A 20,763-nucleotide genomic window follows, 5' to 3' on the forward strand; every position below is an offset into this window, starting at 1 on the left:
GAACCCGAGCTGGGCTCCGGACAGTTTCTGGAAAAAGCTCTCCAAACGCCGTCTGTCCCCGCACCCGAGTCCACAATGGGCTTTGAACCAGGGCTGTTAAAAGGGCCCCTGGGGACTGCCCAAGTCATCCCGATGGCCGGGGGCACGACGCGGGAGCAGGCATCCCGGGCGCGGGGCTCCCCACTCCCCCACCCTGCGGACCCCTCCCCGCCACTACGGGAGGGAGCGGAGGGGGAGGACGGCGTCACGAGGCGGGGAGCCCGAGGTCCAGGGCGGGGCGCCCGGGAATCCCAGCCCGAGCAAGCCGGGGAGGTGCGGGCGCGGGCGGGAAGCGGAGGGCGGCGCGGAGGGAGGTGAGCGGCGCGCGCGGAGCTGGCGGGCGAGGAGGAGGACGGCACAGAGGCCCCGCCCCCGCCGCCGCGAGCCGGCTCTTCGCCGCCTCCGAACCCGCTCACTTTGCCTCTCGCCTCTGGACGGCGGCGGGGCGGCCGCCGAGTCCGCGGCCGCAGGGAGCGCCAGAGACGGGGAGCTATCCCGCCCCGGCGCCTCCATTCGGCGCCCGCACCCCTCAGGGGGTCGGCGCCGCGGCCTGGGAGAGGGCACCGCGGCCTCGGTGTGGGCAGCCCTCGGGCGCGAGGGGCGGCGGCGCGGACACAGCCGCGTTCCCAGCCGGTGGGGCGCAGCGCTGGCGCCGGCGAGGACTCCCCGGCCACCCGCAGGTACCGCCGGGCGGAGGGCGCGCTGCTAGCAGCGCCGGAGATACTCGAGCCCAGGGACCCCCGGGCCAGCGGAGGGCAGGAGCGGAGCCCCGAGGGAGCGCGGGCCCCGACGGCGCGCTCCCCCGTCAGCCACGGGCAGGCAGGCCCCGCGTGGCGGCTTCGGGTGGGGGGCTGCAGCCGGGCCCTAGGGCCGAAGGTCTCCCGGGCGGCCATGACCTTCGGGCGCAGCGGGGCGGCCTCGGTGGTGCTGAACGTGGGCGGCGCCCGGTACTCGCTGTCCCGGGAGCTGCTGAAGGACTTCCCGCTGCGCCGCGTGAGCCGGCTGCACGGCTGCCGCTCCGAGCGCGACGTGCTCGAGGTGTGCGACGACTACGACCGCGAGCGCAACGAGTACTTCTTCGACCGGCACTCGGAGGCCTTCGGCTTCATCCTGCTCTACGTGCGCGGCCACGGCAAGTTGCGCTTCGCGCCGCGGATGTGCGAGCTCTCCTTCTACAACGAGATGATCTACTGGGGCCTGGAGGGCGCGCACCTCGAGTACTGCTGCCAGCGCCGCCTCGACGACCGCATGTCCGACACCTACACCTTCTACTCGGCCGACGAGCCGGGTGTGCTGGGCCGCGACGAGGCGCGCCCCGGCGGGGCCGAGGCGGCTCCCTCCAGGCGCTGGCTGGAGCGCATGCGGCGGACCTTCGAGGAGCCCACGTCGTCGCTGGCCGCGCAGATCCTGGCTAGCGTGTCGGTGGTGTTCGTGATTGTGTCCATGGTGGTGCTGTGCGCCAGCACGTTGCCCGACTGGCGCAACGCAGCCGCCGACAACCGCAGCCTGGATGACCGGAGCAGGTACTCCGCCGGCCCTGGGAGGGAGCCCTCCGGGTAGGACGCACTGCTTCTCTGCCCGTCCCGTCCGTCCTGTAGCGTCTGTCTGTCCCGTCCATCCGTCCCGTCTCCGTCCTGTCCGCCTCCGGGCGACCGAGCCAGCGGGGTGCGCGGCCCAGCGAGGCCCCAGGCGCGGCCAACTACGGGACGGGTCGGTCCCTACTCCCACCCCGTTGTCCGGGGCACCAGCGAGGTCTGGCCCTTACACTAGACGCACCTCTTGAGGGCGAAATCCTCAGGCATGGGGAGGGGCGTGTGGAGATAGACAAACGTCCCCTCTTTGTAGTTTACTTTTGCGCAGAGAGCAACCTGCTAATTATATTTTTCTGAACTTTTATTGTTAGGGTTCAACAATTAAGCCTTGAACTAAGCGTAGTTTGAATTATTTGCCAATTTTTGGTAGTGTTTGGAAAGATGGGTTCTTGTTATGGTGAAATGTGCACTCTCCACACATTCTATACACTCTGCCCCCGGCATACTATGTGCTGTAATGGAATTGTTATAAAGCAAGTTAATTTACCGATAGACTCTAAATAATGGATGTCTGTGCCCTTTTCTCCCCCCTTTTCCTACAAAGTGTGGAGTTAGCAAACCTCTTGTCCACCGTTTGGTATCAAAGATCCACACTGCGAGTTTCAGAGGGTCTATGATATGGGAAGGGAAAAAAACATTACCTTGAGAGCAGAGAAAAATCTAAACTGTCCTAAATCTAGAAAACAGTATTTGGGTAAGTTTTTTTTTCCACTTTACTAGGATGAATGGGGAAATATTGCAGTCTTTTCTTAGACTGTCTTACCTTGAAGTGGTGATAGCGCTTTCCTGTTTTTAGTACAAGTGAGCATATTCAATGGGAGGAATAAGCAGACTAAGGGTGGACTTTCAAAGAAGACAGCCTTTTGGGGCAGAAAACCCAAACTGCATATTATAGTTTATCTGTTTGATACTGTCTTAAGATCCTCCTTCCATTCATTTTTTAAATTTAAGGTTGTGCCCTGTCATCTTTTACTGATAGGCATGTACATGTTCGGAACGGCGGCCTTGCTATTGCAGTGGATTACTTCTACATAATATTCTTCGTGTAGGGAGTAAGGATTTTTATACAAATCTAAGAAGTAAATAAAATTGTCTAGTGCCACGGAGTCTATTATTTCTTCTTGGCTTGAAATCGAAGATACATGCTTTGAAAGGAAATTCATTAGGAAACTCATTTTGTTTAGTGAATTAGGTTCTAACAGTTTTGAATTTACAGATAAGAGTTACTTATTTGGTTCTCCAACAATACAATGAAATTAATTTATTTACCTAAATACGTAAATGCCTTTTTTTTTTTTTTTTAAGGAGGGCTTTAGGAAAATGGACTTGCAATTTTGATTCTCTAGTAACTGTAGAATTCTAAGGTTAGTGAAGGTTTGACCTACATTAGCAAAGGAAACAGGAGAATTGAATTGTTATTAGTACAGATAATGAGGGAGTTGACTGAACCAGTATATGAGCAAAACCAGTAAAATACCTCAAATATAATCTTAGGGGGAGGGAGGGTGTTTTGGGAGAGGGAAAGGGCCATATGGAGATCATTAATGTAAAGCATTTGTAAAGAAATGAGAGACATGCATAGTAATTTTAGGGGGAGAAACAAAAAAGGGAAGACAGAGATGGAAAAGAGGGAGACTGCAAAAGAAGGGAAGGGAGAAAAGAAAAGTAATGCTTATTTGTGTATATGTATTTTATGTATGTGTATAATTATTCAAGTCAGAGCTGTTTCCTAGATACTTAGATATTTCAGGCAAAAGCATGTTTTTCTTGGCTTAATGGCCCAGTTTTAGCTTCACTCTCTGAGTGTAGGTATATGAAAACCAATATCTGCAATCCCAAACAGATAAACTGCAGGATGGCTGAATGAGGATGCTGCTCATTACAGAGGAAGCTCCCCTCTGCCCTTCAACAGAGAAGGCCCTTAACCTGTCACTTTAAGTATAGTCGCTAAAACCCTGCTTGCTTGTGGTTGCTGAAATTAGACTTTCTAAAACATCATTCTCATTATTTGACCGTATTTCACATCTGCCAAATAAAGCCAAAACTTCTTTCTTGGCCTTCAAGGCTCTTTACAGTTTGATGACAACCTGCCGTTCTTGACTTACTCCATCATAGTTTGCAAACATCTTTTGAGTATCTGTTATGTTCAAGGCACTGCTGGTGTTCCAAATATTGTAACTTTCTGTCGTAAAGAAAAGCTGGTGTCAAGTTGGTGGTGTAGGAATCAGAGGCACAATTGATCTCTGAGAGTTCCGTTGTTCGGAGAAGGCCTTCAAGGTGGTGGAGGATGAAAACAAACCATGGTTGGAAGGTTGCAGAGGTTGTGCACTGCCCAAACTAGCAGGGAGTGTTGTTTCTTTTATTTTATTTTTTGCATTTTTAGTAGAGATGGGGCTTCTCCATGTTGGTCAGGCTGGTCTCGAACTCCTGACCTCAGGTAATCCACCCACGTCGGCCTTCCAAAGTGCTGGGACTATAGGCGTGAGCCACCGCGCCTGGCCAGGGAGTGTCGTTTGTATAAATTCTAGTTAATGCAACCTGTACAACCATGTGTGCCCTGCCTGGGAACAAAATAAAAGAGATTTTTTAAGATAAAAGGAACATCATGGGCAAGAAACTTGTATATGATGTTTATGGAAGCTTGAGTCTAGTGATGGAGTGAGAGGTGGATAGAGAGCAGATGATAGAAGGCCTTGAATTCCAGGGAGAATAATTTTATTTTGCAGGCAGTGGCTAGCCATTGGCCAGTTTTGTGTTTGGGGTAAATGGGTTATACATATAAAGTAGTACATGTGGTGCATGTGTTGCGTGATTTGGAGAGAGAGAAGATGGTACACAGGAAGATGAGTTGGAGATCTTCCCAGAGGGAGGGGATGAGAGCTTGGATGGCTTTGTGCAGGTGGAGAAATGGAGGAGAAATGACAACTCGAAAATACCAGGAAGAGTCCAAATTAATCCAGGGCATTGGAAGGGCACAGGCATCAGGGACTGATGAAGTGGACTTTCCAGGAGTTAAGAGTATCCCTTGCCACTTGCAGTCTTCATTTGTCCAGCCTGGCCTGCTTACTTCTTCCTGAGCCACTCAAATATCCCTTACTGTGCAATGCCTAGCCTGCTGAAATTGGATTATTCATCAAGCCCAATTCAGATTCTATTCCTCTCTTGAAGCATTTACTGATTACCCTAGTAGATGTGATGTTTCCTCCCGAACTCCTTAAGGAATTGCTTATTTGTACTATTTATTTGGCATCTATGATATCCTTCTTAGCATGATGGTTATATTTTCATATAAACGTATCCTGGCTCCCAAGCTAGATTAGATAAAAAGTCCTAGAAGGCAGGTAAATTCTCTTATACTATTTGTTATTAAAACATCTTTTATTTTGTATTTTTGTTGACTGATTGAGAAGAGATCTCACTCTGTCACCCAGGCCGGAGTGCAGTGGTGCAATCAAGCCCACTGCAGCCTGGAACTCCTGGAGTCAGGTGATTCTCCCACCTCAGCCTCCGGAGTAGCTGGGACTACAGGCATGAGCTACCACGCCCAGTGAATTAAGAACATTTTTTGTAGACATGGGGTCTCACAGGCCAGGCGTGGTGGCTCACACCTGTAATCCCAGCACTCTGGGAGGCCGAGGTGGGCAGATCACAAGGTCAGGAGTTCGATATGGGGTCTTACTATGTTGCCCAGGCCTGTCTTGAACTCCTGGCTTCAAGCAATCCTACCACCTTGGCCTCCCAAAGTGTTGGGATTACAGGTGTGAGCCACTGTGCCCAGCTGAAATACTAGGAAATAATTCTTACTACTTGCCAGAGTTGTCATTTCTCCACTACCGCAAAAATTGCTTTTCAGGCACTATAAATATCTATTGTTTATATAACATTTCAAAATATAACCTTCCAGAACTATATCTTCTTTTTTTGTTGTTGTTGTTTTTTTTTTTTTTTTGAGATGGAGTCTCGCCCTGCCACCCAGGCTGGAGTGCAGTGGCGCAATCTCGGCTCACTGCAAGCTCCGCCTCCCGGGTTCACGCCATTCTTCTGCCTCAGCCTCTCCGAGTAGCTGGGACTACAGGCACCTGCCACTACGCCCGGCTAATTTTTTTTTTTTTTTTAGTAGAGACGGGGTTTCACCGTGGTCTCGATCTCCTGACCTCGTGATCTGCCCGCCACGGCCTCCCAAAGTGCTGGGATTACAAGCGTGAGCCACCGCGCCCGGCCATCAGAACTATATCTTCTATTGCATGGTTTAAAATGCTGTTTGGGGCTGGGCGCGGTGGCTCACGCCTGTAATTCCAGCACTTTGGGAGGCCGAGGCAGGTGGATCACCTGAGGTCAGGAGTTCGAGACCAGCCAGGCCAACATGGTGAAACCCCGAATTAGCTGAGCGTGGTGGTGGGTGACTGTAATCCCAGCTACTTGGGAGGCTGAGGCAGGAGAATCACTTGAACCTGAGAAGCGGAGGTTGCAGCGAGCCAAGATCACACCACTGCACTCCAGCCTGGGCCATAAAGTGAGACTGAGTCTCAAAAAAAAAAAAAAGAAAATTAAAAAGGTCTATCGGGAAACAGCCTGTAGTCCCAGCTACTCCAGAGGCTGAGGTGGGAGGATCACCTGAGCCCAGGAGTTGAAGGCTGCAGTGAACTATGATTCAGCAACTGTACTCCAGCCTAGACAGCAGGGAGACCCTGTCTCAGAACGAAAAAACAATAAAAAAAATCAAGGAACAATTATTTACCAAGTACTTAATGGTACAAAAGGAATAAAGATAAGAGTACTTTTATGAACCTCTGAAATTTTGGCACAGTGCAAAATCTAAAGTTTGGAAGAAATCTTAGGTCTTCCAAAGCAATATTTTAGAACTTTTTATGTATGAGGATAATCCTTTTAAATTGATTTGTTTTAGATGGTTAATAATCATGTAAGAACGGTTCAAAATCTAAAAGCAACAAAACTAAGCTTTTCTCCATTCTTCCAGCCATTCAGTTCTTTTCCCTAGATGTAACCAAAGTTACTAGTTTTTGGTTTGTCATTTCAGAGACATTTTATATATTTGTAAGTACATTATATATATTTACAAAAGCCAGAAATCCAGTGTAATACACACTGTCCTGAAACTTGCTTTTTAACTAACAATGTGTTATGTAGATCATTCCATGTGAGTCTATAAAGAGCTCCCTGATTCTGCAGCTTCGTAGTACTCTACTGTAGAGATGGCCCATAGTCACTATACCTTTATGTCGTTTCTTGTCAGTAGTAAATGCTGCAGTGATTATCCTGTTCATATATATTTTATTTCTTTTATGCAGGTATATCCATAGGATACATTCCTGAGAGTTAAATCATTGGGTCAAAGGAGATACACACTTGTAATTTTCACAGATAATTCCAAACTACTCTCCAAAAAGATTGTACTGTATCAATTTATACTCCCACCAGCAATATAGGAGAGAGCATGTTTCTGCATACTCTACAAAGTATTTGATCTTTACTATGCTGAAAAGTGAAAAATGGTATCCAGTAGTTTTATTTTATTTTGAGCAAGATTTTGCATCTTTACATATATTGAGGAGTCATTCATCTTGCTTTTAAAAATGAGATATTTATACCTTTTTCTCATTTTGTCAGTGACTTTCTTAGTTTGAAGACTAAAAATAATATTAAGGTTGCAGTGAGCTGAGCTCACACCACTGCATTCCAGCCTGAGTGACAGAGCAAGACTCCATCTCAAAAAAAAAAAATAAAAAAGAAAAAGAAAAAAAGAAATTAGCTCCTTTTATGATATTAGTTGCAAATACTTTGTTTTCTAATTTAGGACCCCATTAAAAGACAACTACAATTGCCTAAAGCATAGTAGCTGCACTTTCACTATTTGTTGAGAAAAAATGCATAATGATTAAAAAAATTGTGAATTCTTTTTTTTTTGCAACTCTACCTCTGGTTCAGCTTTTCTGTCTCAGCCCCTCCAATACTGGATTACAGGTATCCGCCACCATCCCGGCTAATTTTTTGTTTTCCATATTGGCCAGGCTGGTCTCAAACTCCTGACCTCGTGATCCACCTGCCTCGGCCTCCCAAAGTGCTGGGATTACAGGAGTGAGCCACCGTGCCCAACCAATAATTGTGAATTCTAACCATTCATCAACTCTTGAGCTCCTGTGATTGTGCCAGGCGCTGTGCCAGACAGTATGGGCACAGAGGTTCCTACAAAGGGTTCCTGCTGTCATGGAGCTGGGCAGTTAGCGGTGATAGTAGCAGACAGCACAGTAAGCAAATAAGAATTTCAGATTGTAAAAGGTGACATGAGTTGAGTGAGAAGAGTGTGCTGGGTAGAGGGAGCAGCTAATGCAAAGATGCCACTGAGATGGCAATGGGCTGGGCTTGTCTACAGGACAGAAGGAAGGCCCATGTGGGCTATAGTTTTGTCCAAGGGTAGATGAGGTTGGAGGGCAATGGGGCCTATCAGGCAGGGCCTGTGTGCCATGGGAAGGAGTTTGGATTTTCTTCCAAGTGTAACAGGGAGGTCTTTGGAAGGTTTTAAGCAGAGGAAAGCTATGATATGTGTTTTAAAAACACCACTGGGTTGAGAATGAAGGGAGGGTCGACAGTAGATGTGGAGAGACCTGGCAGCTGAGAGCATATGGACCTTGATCTAAGGGAATAGCAGTGGAGACAGTGAGAAGTGACTGGATTCAGGTGAATTATGTGGGTGTTACTATGTCATTAATGACAGCTCACCTACGAGGACTAGGAGAGTGTGTGAGATATTTATTGTGTGAAGCTGTGCTAGGGCCCACAGGCATTGGGGTCCCTCTCACTTGACTACTTTGGCTCACACACAGTAAGCCTGAATCCAGTTCTTTTTCTACAGGATCTGCTTCCCATTTGGGGATACTGTGGGGAGGAGACACTGGAAGAGGGATCTCCAGCATGTTGGTGGGAGAAGGATCATAGACGTCTTTCCTTACTTTACGACTGAGTTTAGTCCTCATTGAGGGGACTGTCTCACCTGTTAAAGATAATAGTGAACACATTCATAATCTCCCTTGATAAACAATTCTAGTAACGAATTAATCTTAGAATGGTGATGTTCTTAATGTTTTATCTGATTATTAAGATAAACTAGATTTTTCAGGCAGTTTGCCTTCTAGTAACATCTGAGTATTATTCTGACACTTCCAAGAAGATTAATGTTCTTTTTCGCATTTTAACATATAGACGAGTTGTTTTTTAAAATGACTAAGCATTTGCCGGGCGCGGTGGCTCATGCCTATAATCCCAGCACTTTGGGAGGCCGAGGCGGGTGGATCACGAGGTCAGGAGATCGAGACCATCCTGGCTAACATGGTGAAACCCCATCACTACTAAAAATAGAAAAAATTAGAAACCCTGTCTCTGCTAAAAATACAAAAACAAAATTAGCTAGGCATGGTGGCAGGCGCCTGTAGTTCGAGCTACTTGGGAGGCTGAGGTGGGAGAATGGCGTGAACCCGGGAGGCAGAGCTTGCGGTGAGCCGAGATTGCACCACTGCACTCCAGCCTGGGTGACAGAGTGAGACTCTGTCTTAAAAAAAAAAAAAAAAAAAAAAAAAAGATGCTCTTTGCTGGCAGCCTTTGAGAAGTTGTGACTTCTGAAAGGTCAGATATAAAGTAGTGGCCCCTTTTAGTTTTTGGTCCCTTTTGCCTATAACACTTTGTCTCCTCAGTCTCAGCTGAAGTGTTCTTGAGTTTTAAAGCTCTTTAGCAGGCAAAGTCTTGCTATAATTTTGATCTGCTCTTTAGAAATTTTTTTCTAAAAGTTGCTTCATGTTGGAATTTTGATCTTTAATTGGTATTGCTTTGTGTTGTGGTGGTGAGAATTTGAGGAGATTTTTAAAATGTTAAAATTTCTTGTGTTATTTTAATCCTCAGTTAAAAAAAATTAAATGATCAAAATGAAACGCCAGGTGATGGAAATTTAAATTTCAGCTATATTATTTCGATTGCCTTTCAGTTCAATACTATATAAATCCAAGAGGTTTTAAGTACTTTAAAAATAAAAAGCAATATTTGAAACTGAAGATGAAAGTCTTAGTGCTTTTACTGTGCAGATAAGGTGGATATTTTCAGAAGTCAGTAATTACTAGATCTCTGATAGGATTGAACATAACCCAGAACCTCAGTTAAATTCTGTTCTTTCACAGTAGAGTGTTTCTTTTAATGTGGACAGGCTGCTGCCAATTTTAGAATTCAGTGGAAACTTTCTTTTGTCAATGCCCTTTCTCTAACCAGAGTGCTTCTTTTTTCCCTACTTTTTGGTAAGCAAGTTATTGTCAACATTATTCTTTTTATATTTGTAAAATTAAAACTTTCTTCATTGGAAAAAAAGTGTTAAAATGTGAAAAGTTAACTTGCTCTATCTCTTCAATCCCACCACCCAGTTTCTGGGTATTCTTCGAGAAACTTTCCAAGCACATATAAACATATATACACATGTGCGTGTACACACACACACACAAACACATACATACATGCAAGTGTATACCATTACATATATATACACATACAGATTTTCTCTTTTATTATTTATTTATTTATTTTTCCTTCAGACGGAGTCTCGCTCTGTTGCCAGGCTGGAGTGCAGTGGCACGATCTCAGCTCACTGCAACCTCCGCCTCCCGGGTTCAAGCAATTCTCCTGCCTCAGCCTCCCGAGTAGCTGGGACTACAGGCGTGCACCACCATGTCCAGCTAATTTTTGTATTTTTAATAGAGATGGAATTTCACCATGTTGGCCAGGCTGGTCTCGAACTCCTGACCTCAGGTGATCCACCCACCTCGGCCTCCCAAAATGCTAGGATTACAGGTGTGAGCCACAGCACTCTGTCAGATTTTCTCTTTTAAATACATAATTGGGATTGTTCTATGATCTTGTTCAGCAATTGGCCTTTTTTACTTAACGATACATTTTGAAGCTCTTTTCATGCCAGGAGCAGGGGCTTAGGCCTTTAGTCCTAGCACTTTAGGAGGCCTGAGGCGAGAGGATCGTTTGAGCTCACGAGTTTGAGACCAGCCTGGGCAACATGGCAAAATCCCATCTCTACAAAATTTAGCCGGGTGTGGTGACATGCTCCTGTAATCCCAGCTACTCAGGAGTCTGAGGTAGGAGGATCACTTGAACCCAGAAGGTTGAGGCTGCAGTGAGCCGTGATCGCGGCACTGCACTCCAGCTTGGGTGACAGAGCAAGACCCTGTCTCGAAAAGAAAGAGGGAAAAGAAACTCTTTTCGTATTAGTTCTTATAAATCTCCTCCATTCTTTAAATATTTGTATACCATTCCATTGCATGGATGGGCCATAATTCATTTAATAAATGTCTCATCTGATGATAATAGTAATGATTGTAACAGTTAATATTTATTGAATACTGACATGTGTTTTGTCGTCTAAGTCTCATTACAGTCCTATGAAGTAGTGCTGTTACCCAGTTTTATGCCTGAGATTTAGGTACTTTATCCAATATGTCCAGACTCACAGTGGGTCGGTGGCGTCCTGGGCTCTGATTCCCATGCCCTCACTCTACTCTGCTGAGAAATGTTTTAATACTAGTTTTTCAAAAGTGCAAACAGTGGCACAGAGCACGATCATTTCCATATATCCTTGCAAATCGGTGTGAGTATATATTTAGGCTAAATTCCAAAGTGGAAAATAGCTGAGTTAAAAGGATTGTGCTTTAAACATTTTTTGATAGATACTGCTAAATTTCCCTCTAAAATATGAAAGTCAGAACTATTCTTTATTGATAATAATAACCATCATCATATGCAGTTAGTAATGAATAGGATCCTATATTAATAACACATTTAATAGCACATTGCATAGCAAACATCTGGAAACAACATAATTAAAAATAGAACAGCTTTTTTTTATTTTTATTTTTTTGAGACAGGGTCTTGCTCTGTCACCCAGGCTGGAATGCAGTGGTACGATCTCCTGTCACTGCAACGTCTGCCTCCCTGGCTCTGACAATCCTCTCACCGTAGCCTCCCAAGTAGCTGGGACTACAGGCACACACCACCATGCCCGGCTAATTTTTATATTTTTTGTAGAGGTGGGATCTTGCTATATTGCCTGGGCTAGTCTTGAACTCCTGGACTTGAGTGATCCATGTATCTCGGTCTCCCAAAGTGTTGGGATTATAGGCATGAGCCACTGTGCCTGGCCTAGAATAGCTTTATTGAGATATAATTCACATACCATAAAATTCAGTGGTTTTTGGAATATTTACAAGATTGTGCAACTGTCACTATCCACAGTGTTTTTGTTTTTGTTTTTGTTTTGAGGTGGAGTCTTGCTCTGTTCACCAGGCTGGAGTGCAGTGGTGCAGTCTCAGCTCACTGCAAACTCAGCCTCCCGGGTTCAAGCGATTCTTGTGCCTCAGCCTCCCGAGTAGCTGGGATTACAGGCGTGCGCCACCATGCCCAGGCCCGGCTAATTTTTGTATTTTTAGTAGAGACGGGGTTTCACCATGTTTGCTAGGCTGGTCTCAAACTCCTGACCTCGTGATCCACCCACCTTGGCCCCCCAAAGTGCTGGGGTTACAGGTGTGAGCCACTGCGCCCGGCCTACTGCCTGGCTAATTTTAAAATTTTTTGTAGAGACAGGGTCTCTCTGTGTTTCCATTCTGGTCTGGAACTTCTGGCCTCAAGCAATTCTCCTGCCTGGCCTCCCAAAGTGTTGGGATTATAGGCATGAGCCACTATGCCCGATCTGTAGGTTATATTTTTAAAAATCAATTGCAAGTTGGTTTTATGGCTCCCTATTCATGTATTCATTAAATTCAACAAACATTTATTGAGCACCGACTGTGTATTTAGTACTGTTTTAGGTGTTGGGGATATAGCAGTGAATAAAACAAAGTCCTTGCTTTCAATGACCACCTATTCTAATAAATCAATACATAACACTGTAGTCCCAGCTGTTTGGGAAGCTGAGGCAGGCAGTTTGTTTGAGCCCAGGAATTTGAAGCCAGCCTGGGCAACATAGTGAGATCCCATCTCAAAAGAAAAAGCACAATGTAAGTTATCCTTCATGGGATTAGAGAAAAACAACAACAAGAAAAGCCCAGAGGGCGATAAGTGTTATGAAGTAATAAGTCAGAATAAGGGGTGTGCAGAGTGTAAGTGTGCGCCATGATTAGGAAAGCCCTCTGTGGTAGGTGATGCCTGAATAGGGTCCTGGAGGGACGCAGGAGGCACCTGGGAAGATAGCTGGGTGAAAGAGTTTTAAGCATAGAGAAGAGGAAGCACAAACCAGTCCCTGAGGTGGATATGTCTTTGGTCAATTGGAGCAACAAGGAAGGAAACCTAGAGAGGTGAGAATGGTGGGGAATGGGGGGGAAGGCAGGGGCGTTTCATAAGGGGCCCATGAAACGCCTTATAGATGCACCAACTAAAAGGATTTAGGTTTGATTGTTTTCTTTTTACCATTTGGTAAGGATTTTGGATTTGTATCTGAATGTGGGTTTTGAGGAGAAGAGAGAATTGGCTTAATTTTAATTTTAAAAGATCACTTTGGTCTGCGTGTGGAGTGTAGACTCCAGGGTCCTGCAAGTGTGGAACCAGTGAGGCCAGTTAGGACTGCAGTAAGAGATGCAGGGTGGGTTTCTTGGTTAGCTCACAGAAGCCTCTGGTACTGGTATTTGGTTTCTTCTGGATGGTCAAGGACTTCCTTGAGTCCTGGGTTCGGGCAGCTAAAGATCGTGTTGATCTAGGCTGTGGTGTCAGGGTTTCCCTTTTTCTGGGTAAAGATATTGTTATAATCAGCCAAGTGAGCCTCTGGCCTCATGGTATGACAAGGGTCTCTACTCATCCCCCACACACTTTGTTGCAGGACCAGTGGGAGTCTGGAGCTGGGGTGGGCAGACTATAACCTGCAGACGAACTCAGGCCCGCTGCCTGGTTTTTGTATAGCCCCTGAACTAAGTAAGAATGGATTTTGGCTAGGCACGGTGGCTCACGCCTGAAATCCTAGCACTTGGGGAGGGTGAGGTGGGCAGATCACCTGAGGTCAAGAGTTCGAGACCAGCCTGGCCAACATGGTGAAACCCTGTCTCTACTAAAAATACAAAAATTAGCCGAGTGTGATGGTGCATGCCTGTAATCCCAGCTACTAGGGAGACTGAGGCACAAAAATTGCTTGAACCCAGGCGGAGGTTGCAGTGAGCCAAGATCACGCCACTGCACTCTAGCCTGGGCAACAGAGCAAGACTCCATCTCAAAGAAAAAAAAAAGGATTTTACTTTTTTGTTTGTTTGTTTTTGTTTTTTTTAAGATGGGGTCTCAATATGCTGCCTAGGCTGGTCTTGAACTCGAGTTTAAAGGCTCTTCCTGTCTCAGCCTTACGAGTAGTTATGGTTTTTACATTTTGTAAATGTTGAAAAAAAATCAAAAGAAGAATATTTTGTGACTTGTGAACACTACATGACATTCACATTTTAGTGTCCATAAATAAAGTTTTATTGGAACACAGCCACACTCATTCTTTTACATATTGTTTATGGCAGCTTTCCTACTACTTTGGCAGAGATGGGTAGTTGCAATAGAAGCTGTATGGCCTGAAAAGCCTAAAACATTTACTTTCTGGCCCTTTATAGGAAACATTTGCCAACCCCTGGTTTAGAATGGTGGTGCCACCCAGGCCTGGACTTAACACTTTACCACTGTCTAGCTGCAGGACCTCAGGCACGCTCTTTCCCTAAGGCTGAGTTTGCTTATCTGTAAGATGGGGATAATGAGAGTACCTGTGTTATTTGGTGGCTTCCAGGATCAGGAAGTGATGCCTGATTCTAGTCTTCTAACCAGCCATGCTAAATGCCCTTGGATCCCACTGAGGACCACCCTGACTTACAGAGTGTTCTATTTCCCCGAAGTACTAAACAATAATTAGAACTTATTATTGAATCTTGATAGTTCTGGTAGAACAGGGGCTTTTATGGTTGGTGTGGGATATCAAGTATTTAGAAGTTAAGGACTATCTGTGTGTGTTTTTGTTTGTTTGTTTTTGTTTTCTAATTTGAGACAGAGTCTTGCTCTGTCACCCAGGCTGGAGTGCAATGGTGCAATCTCAGCTCACTGCAACCTCCACCTCCTGGGTTCAAGTGATTCTTGTGCCTCAGCCTCCCGAGTAGGTGGGGTTACAGACATGCGCCAACATGCCTGGCTAATTTTTGTTATTTTTAGTAGAGACAGGGTTTCGCCATGTTGCCCAGGTAGGTCTCGAACTCCTGGCCTCAAGTGATTTGCCCGCCTTGGCAAATCGCCTTGGCTGGGATTACAGGCGTGAGTCACCCTGCCTGCCTGATTTGTGTTAATTTCAGAGATGTTTAACCCTCATTTATACCACTCTTTTTTTCTTTATTTTTCTTTCTTTCTTTCTTTCTTTCTTTCTTTCTTTCTTTCTTTCTTTCTTTCTTTCTTTCTTTCTTTCTTTCTTCTTTCTTTCTTTCTTTCTTTCTTTCTTTTCTTTCTTTCTTTCTTTCTTTCTTTTTTTGAGACAGGGTCTCATTTTGTCACCCAGACTGAAGTGCAGTGGTGCTGTCTTGGCTCACTGCAGCCTTGACCTACTGAGCTCAAGCGACCCTCCCGCCTCAGCCCCCCAAGTAGCTGGGACTACAAGCATGCACCACCATGCCCAGCTAATTTTTTTGAATTTTTGTAGAGATGGGGTTTTGCTCAGTTGCCCAAAACTGGTCTCGAACTCCCTAGCTCAAGGGATTTGCCCACCTTGGCCTCCCAAAGTGTTGGGATTACAGGTGTGAGTCACTAAGCCTGGCTATTGCACTCTTATATGACGATATTCATGCTTGAGCTCCACCTTGGAAAATACCAGGATTCACTACTTGGAGCTGATTGTGAGATGGCAAGGTACTTCTGGGTTCTAGTAAGTGCTTTATGCTTTGTATCCATCCTAGAGAAAGAAAGTTTAGCTATCCTTGAGTCTAACTTAGTAAATCTGGTGGCTGGGGAGGCAATGGGTGATGAAAACTGGGATTCAGGAGATAGGTCCTAAAGATTGAGCATCCCAAATCTGAAAATCCAAAACATGCCAAAATGTGAAACTTTTTTAGTGCTGACATGATACTCAAAGGAAATGCTCATTGGAGTATTTTGGATTTCGAATTTGGGATACTCAAGTGGTATTATGCAAATACTCCAAAATCCAAAAAAAAAAAAAATTCAAACTCTGAAATACTTCTAGTCCCAAGCATGTTAGAAGAGATACTCAACCTGTATTAAATCAAGGACAGCTGTTTTAGTAATGTATTAAAAGTTTATGATTTTATGTGAAATAAACTGGGACGCACACTTTAAGAAAGGAAGTGAGTTATATGTGTTAATATTACCCAGTAACTCCTGAGGCATAACCAAGGCGGGACCCTTGCCCTCAAGTAGCCATAGAGCCATCCATGAGAGAAGGTGAGATGGTGCCGCTGTGGAAGGGAGTGCAGGTGGGGGACAGAACTAACACAGCCTGGGGTGTCCCCGAAGGGCTTCCGAGGTCATGTCATTTGAGTGACACCAAACTGTGTTAGTTTTTATATCCTCCACTACCATGTACTCAATTTTTTTTTTTTTTTTAAACTTTACCTAAGAGTGTCTTTGACAGGCCAGGCGTGGTGACTCAGACCTGTAATCCCAGCACTTTGGGAGGCCTAGGTGGGAGGATCACTTGAGCCCAGGAGCTCAAGACCAGCCTGGGCAATATGATGAGACCTCTTCTCTACAAATTAAGAAAATTAGCTAGGCATGGTGATGTGCACTACACCCAGCTACTCAGGAGGCTGAAGTGGGAGAATTGCTCGAGCCCAGGAGGTTGGGGCTGCAGTGAGCCATGAAGGTGCCATTGCACTCCAGCCTGGGCAACATAGTGAGACCCTATCTCAAAAAAATTCTAGTTTAATATATAATATGATAAATATTGATAGATGTAATTTACATAAAACAAAAGCTCCTTTAGATCCTCAGGAGTTGTTGAGTGTAAAGGGGTCCTGAGCCCCAAAAGTTTGAGAACCATGGTTTTAAAGGCAACCAGTTTCCAAGTCCTCAACTTCAGTGTGGACACCTGTAAAACAAGGAGGCCTGAGAACGTGCCTGTGGTAAAGGCTCCAGGTTCTCCTTTCACAATTCCAACTCCAACTTTACAAATGAAAAACACTGCTCTCACTCATCCAGAATCTTACTAAGGTGCGTTGTCTCAGGGTATAAAACCCCATGGGATGCCTGTGAAAGAGATGACTCAAAAAATATATATATATTTTTTGAGACGGGGTCTTGCTTTGTCACCCAGGCTGGAGTGCAGTGGCGTGATCTCGGCTCACTGCAACTTCCGCTTCCTGGGTTCAAACGATTCTCTGGCCTCAGCCTCTCTAGTAGCTGGGATTACAGACATGCACTACCATGCTTGGTTAATTTTTATATTTTTAACAGAGACGGATTTTCGCCATGTTGGCCAGGCTGGTCTCGAACTCCTGACCTCAGGTGATCTGCCCACCTCGGCCTCCCAAAGTGCTGGGATTGCAGGCCTGAACCACCATGCCCGACCCCGACACAAATATTTAATAAAAATATTGTACTGACCAGCTACTTGGGAGGCTGAGGCAGGAGAATGGCGTGAACCCAGGAGGTGGAGGTTGCAGTGAGCCGAGATTGCGCCACTGCACTCCAGCCTGGGCGACAGAGCAAGACTCCGTCTCAAAAAAAAAAAAAAAAAAAAAAAATATATATATATATATATATATATACACACACACACACACACATATATATAGACACACATATATACACATATATATACATATATACACACATATATACATATATACACATATACATACACATATATACATACATATATACACATATATACATATATACACATATATACACATATATATACATATATACACGTATATACACGTATATACACATATATACACATATATATACACATATATGTATATATATAGTATTGAAAAATTTGTATTAAAATATTTTAATGTGTCATCCCTTTCTGCCTTTAAGCAGAAGAGTAACTAGTGTATTTAGCAGTCACTGGAAACCTTTTGATCTAAGTATTTTTTTTTAAGCAGTACTTTTTTTTTGAAACGGAGTCTTGCTCTGTGACCCAAGCTGGAGTGCAGTGGCACAATCTCAGCTCCCTGCAACCTCTGCCTCCTGGGTTCATGCCATTCTCCTGCCTCAGCCTCCTGATTGGCTGGGACTATAGGCACCTGCCACCACACCTGGCTAATTTTTTTTTTTTTGTATTTTTTAGTAGAGACAGGGTTTCACCATGTTAGCCAGGATGGTCTCGATCTCCTGACCTCGTGATCCACCCGTCTCGGCCTCCCAAAGTGCTGGGATTACAGGCGTGAGCCACCACGCCCGGCCTTAAGCAGTACTTTTGAAGAAGTGAGAAAGTGAATGACTCTAATGATGGGCAACAAATTCTTTTGCAAAGTTATATGATTATCAGTTCTTTGCTTTTTACAAATGTTTTATTTTGTCCAGGCATGGTGGCTCACACCCGTAATCCCAGCACTTTGGGAGGCTGAGGCTGGCAGATCACTTGAGGCCAGGAGTTCGAGACCAGCCTGGCCAACATGGTGAAACCCTATCTCTACTAAAAATACAAAAAAAAATTAGCCAGGCATGGTGATGTGCGCCTATAACCCCAGCTACTTGGGAGGCTTAGACATGAGAATCTTGAACCCAGGAGGTAGAGGTTGCAGTGAGCTGAGATCGTGCCGCTGCACTCCAGCCTGGGTGACAGAGCAAGATTCTGTCTCAAAATTTTTTGTTTTTTAAAATTTTTATTGAGAAGGATCTTGCTCTGTTGTCCAGGCTGGAGTACAGTGGCATGATCTCAGCCCACTGTAGCATTAACCTCCGGGGCTCAGGCAATCCTCCCACCTCAGCCTCTCAAGTAGCTGAGATTCCAGGCCTGTGCAACCGTGCCTGGCTAATTTTTTGTATTTTTTTTTGTAGAACCTGGGTTTCTCTGTGTTGCCCAGGCTGGTCTCGAACTCCTGAGTTCAACGATCCTCCCACCTTGGCTTCCCAAAGTGCTGGGATAACAGGTTTGAGTCACTGTGCCCAGCCTGGTTGTAAAATTTGTAACAGATAAAGAGACATGAATAATTGAAAAATTAAAAAAAAACTGTACTTACTTTATTAAAAAAATAGTTTCAATAGAATTTTTATGTTTTATTAATTATTATTATTATATGAGACGGAGTTTCACTCTTGTGGCCCAGGCTGGGGTGCAATGGCGCGATCTTGGCTCACTGCAACCTCTGCCTCCCGGGTTCAAGTGATTCTCCTGCCTCAGCCTCCCGAGTAGCTGGGATTACAGGCATGTGCCACCACTCCTGGCTAATTTTGTATTTTTAGTAGAGACAGGGTTTCACCATGTTGGTCAGGCTAGTCTCAGAAACTCCTGACTTTAGGTGATCCACCCATCTTGGCCTCCTAAAGTGCTGGGATTACAGGCTGAGCCACTGCGCTTGGCCCTATTTTATTAACTTTATACTGAATTTTGTAATAGTCATGGTTTGATCAATTACATCCTAGTAATACTTGGAGTGGTAACTTGATGAAAAAATTTGACACAATTTACAGTCACAGGAATTTTTTTTTTTTTTTTTTTTTTTTTTTTAAAGAGACAGAGTCTAAGACCGGGCACAGCAGCTCATGCCTGTAATCCCAGAACTTTGGGAGGCTGAGGTGGGCAGATCACTTGAGGCCAGGAGTTCGAGACCAGCCTGGCCAACATGGCGAAATCCCGTGTCTACAAAAAAATAAAAAAAATTAGTCAGGTATAATGATGTGCACCTCTTATCCCAGCTACCCAGGAGGCTGAGGCACGAGAATCACTTGAACCTGGGAGAAGGAGGTTGCAGTGAGCCGAGATCACACCACTGTACTCCTTCAGCCTGGGCAACAGAGCGAGACTCCATCTCAAAAAAAGAAAAAGAAAAAGAAAAAAAGACACAGAGGCTTGCTCTGTCACTCAGGCTGGAGTACAGTGGTGTGATCGTAACTCACTGAAGCATCAAAGTCCTGGCTCAGGCTATCCTCCTGCCTTAGCCTCTTAAGTAGCTGGGACTACACTGCACCCAGTAGCACAGGAAATTTTAAACAGTTAAATTGTAAGCCTATTTTTTGTTGTTGCAGAGAAAGGTAATGGGGTGTTTACAAAATTTCAAGTATAAAAATATATTACAGTAGGTCCTTTTAAACCTTGGTTATAGAAGTTTGTTCAGCAAATATACTGAACACCTGTGTACTGTGTGCTAAGGACACAATGATGAGAAGAGAGGAAATAAGGTGGCTTCCTTGTCCTTGTGTAGCCTGGTCTAATTATGATTAGTTTGCAGAAATCGTGTACGTTGGGTCAGCTGCCACTGGAGTAAGGCAGGCTGGCTCCTCCCACACCTGTTGCTTTCAAAGGATTCATCAAAACAAAAGAATTCCCCTTTATGTGTTCCCTTTAATTTGTCCGTATTTAATTCTCTTTTTGTTTGTTTTACAACAAAAATTTTTAGGTGAAAATTACAATGTAGTGCATAAAACTTAAGTGTAAGATTTGATAAAATTTGACAAATGTTTAAAAAATATATGAGGGCAAAATTAAGTGGGAGAAGCAGAATAGAAATACAAAGTATATGAGAAAAAGTAGCAGTGTAAATTTTCTGTTAAAGATTAGTGTATATTTTTTAAAATGAGAGTTGGTAGGTATATAAAAATATGTATAATATTTGGATTCATAACTGTTTTTAAAATATATTTATTTTTTCTTTTGAGATGGAGTCTTGCTCTGTCACCAGGCTAGAGTGTAGTGGTGCCATCTTGGCTCGCTGCAACCTCTGCCTCCTGGGTTCAAGCGATTCTCGTGCCTCAGCCTCCCGAGTACCTGGGATTATAGGCACGCATCACCATGCCCAGCTAATTTTTGTATTTTTAGTAGAGACAGGGTTTCACCACGTTGGCCAGGCTGGTCTCTAACTCCTGAACTCAGGTGATCCACCCACCTCGGCCTCCCAAAGTGCTGGGATTACAGGCATGAGCCACCATGCCTGGCCGAACAGTGTCT

At 44.9% G+C, this 20,763-nt stretch overlaps 1 protein-coding gene across 2 annotated transcripts in view; it reads left to right on the forward strand.

Annotated features, from left to right (window-relative positions):
- The first annotated feature begins 453 nt into the window (after positions 1-453).
- KCNG3 (potassium voltage-gated channel modifier subfamily G member 3) overlaps positions 454-20,763 on the forward strand; it is a 55,557-nt gene continuing 35,247 nt past the window's right edge. The window contains exon 1 of one of the 2 annotated variants that reach the window (XM_032178794.2): positions 454-1,595. In XM_032178794.2, the coding sequence (XP_032034685.1) occupies positions 931-1,595 (665 nt within the window). In that variant the 5' untranslated portion in view covers positions 454-930. The remainder of the gene's footprint in view (positions 1,596-20,763) is intronic. The other variant, XM_032178795.2, reaches the window with a different exon arrangement.

The sequence above is a fragment of the Hylobates moloch genome, unplaced genomic scaffold (assembly GCF_009828535.3).
Source record: "Hylobates moloch isolate HMO894 unplaced genomic scaffold, HMol_V3 SCAFFOLD_15, whole genome shotgun sequence".
Classification (NCBI taxonomy): Eukaryota; Metazoa; Chordata; class Mammalia; order Primates; family Hylobatidae; genus Hylobates; species Hylobates moloch.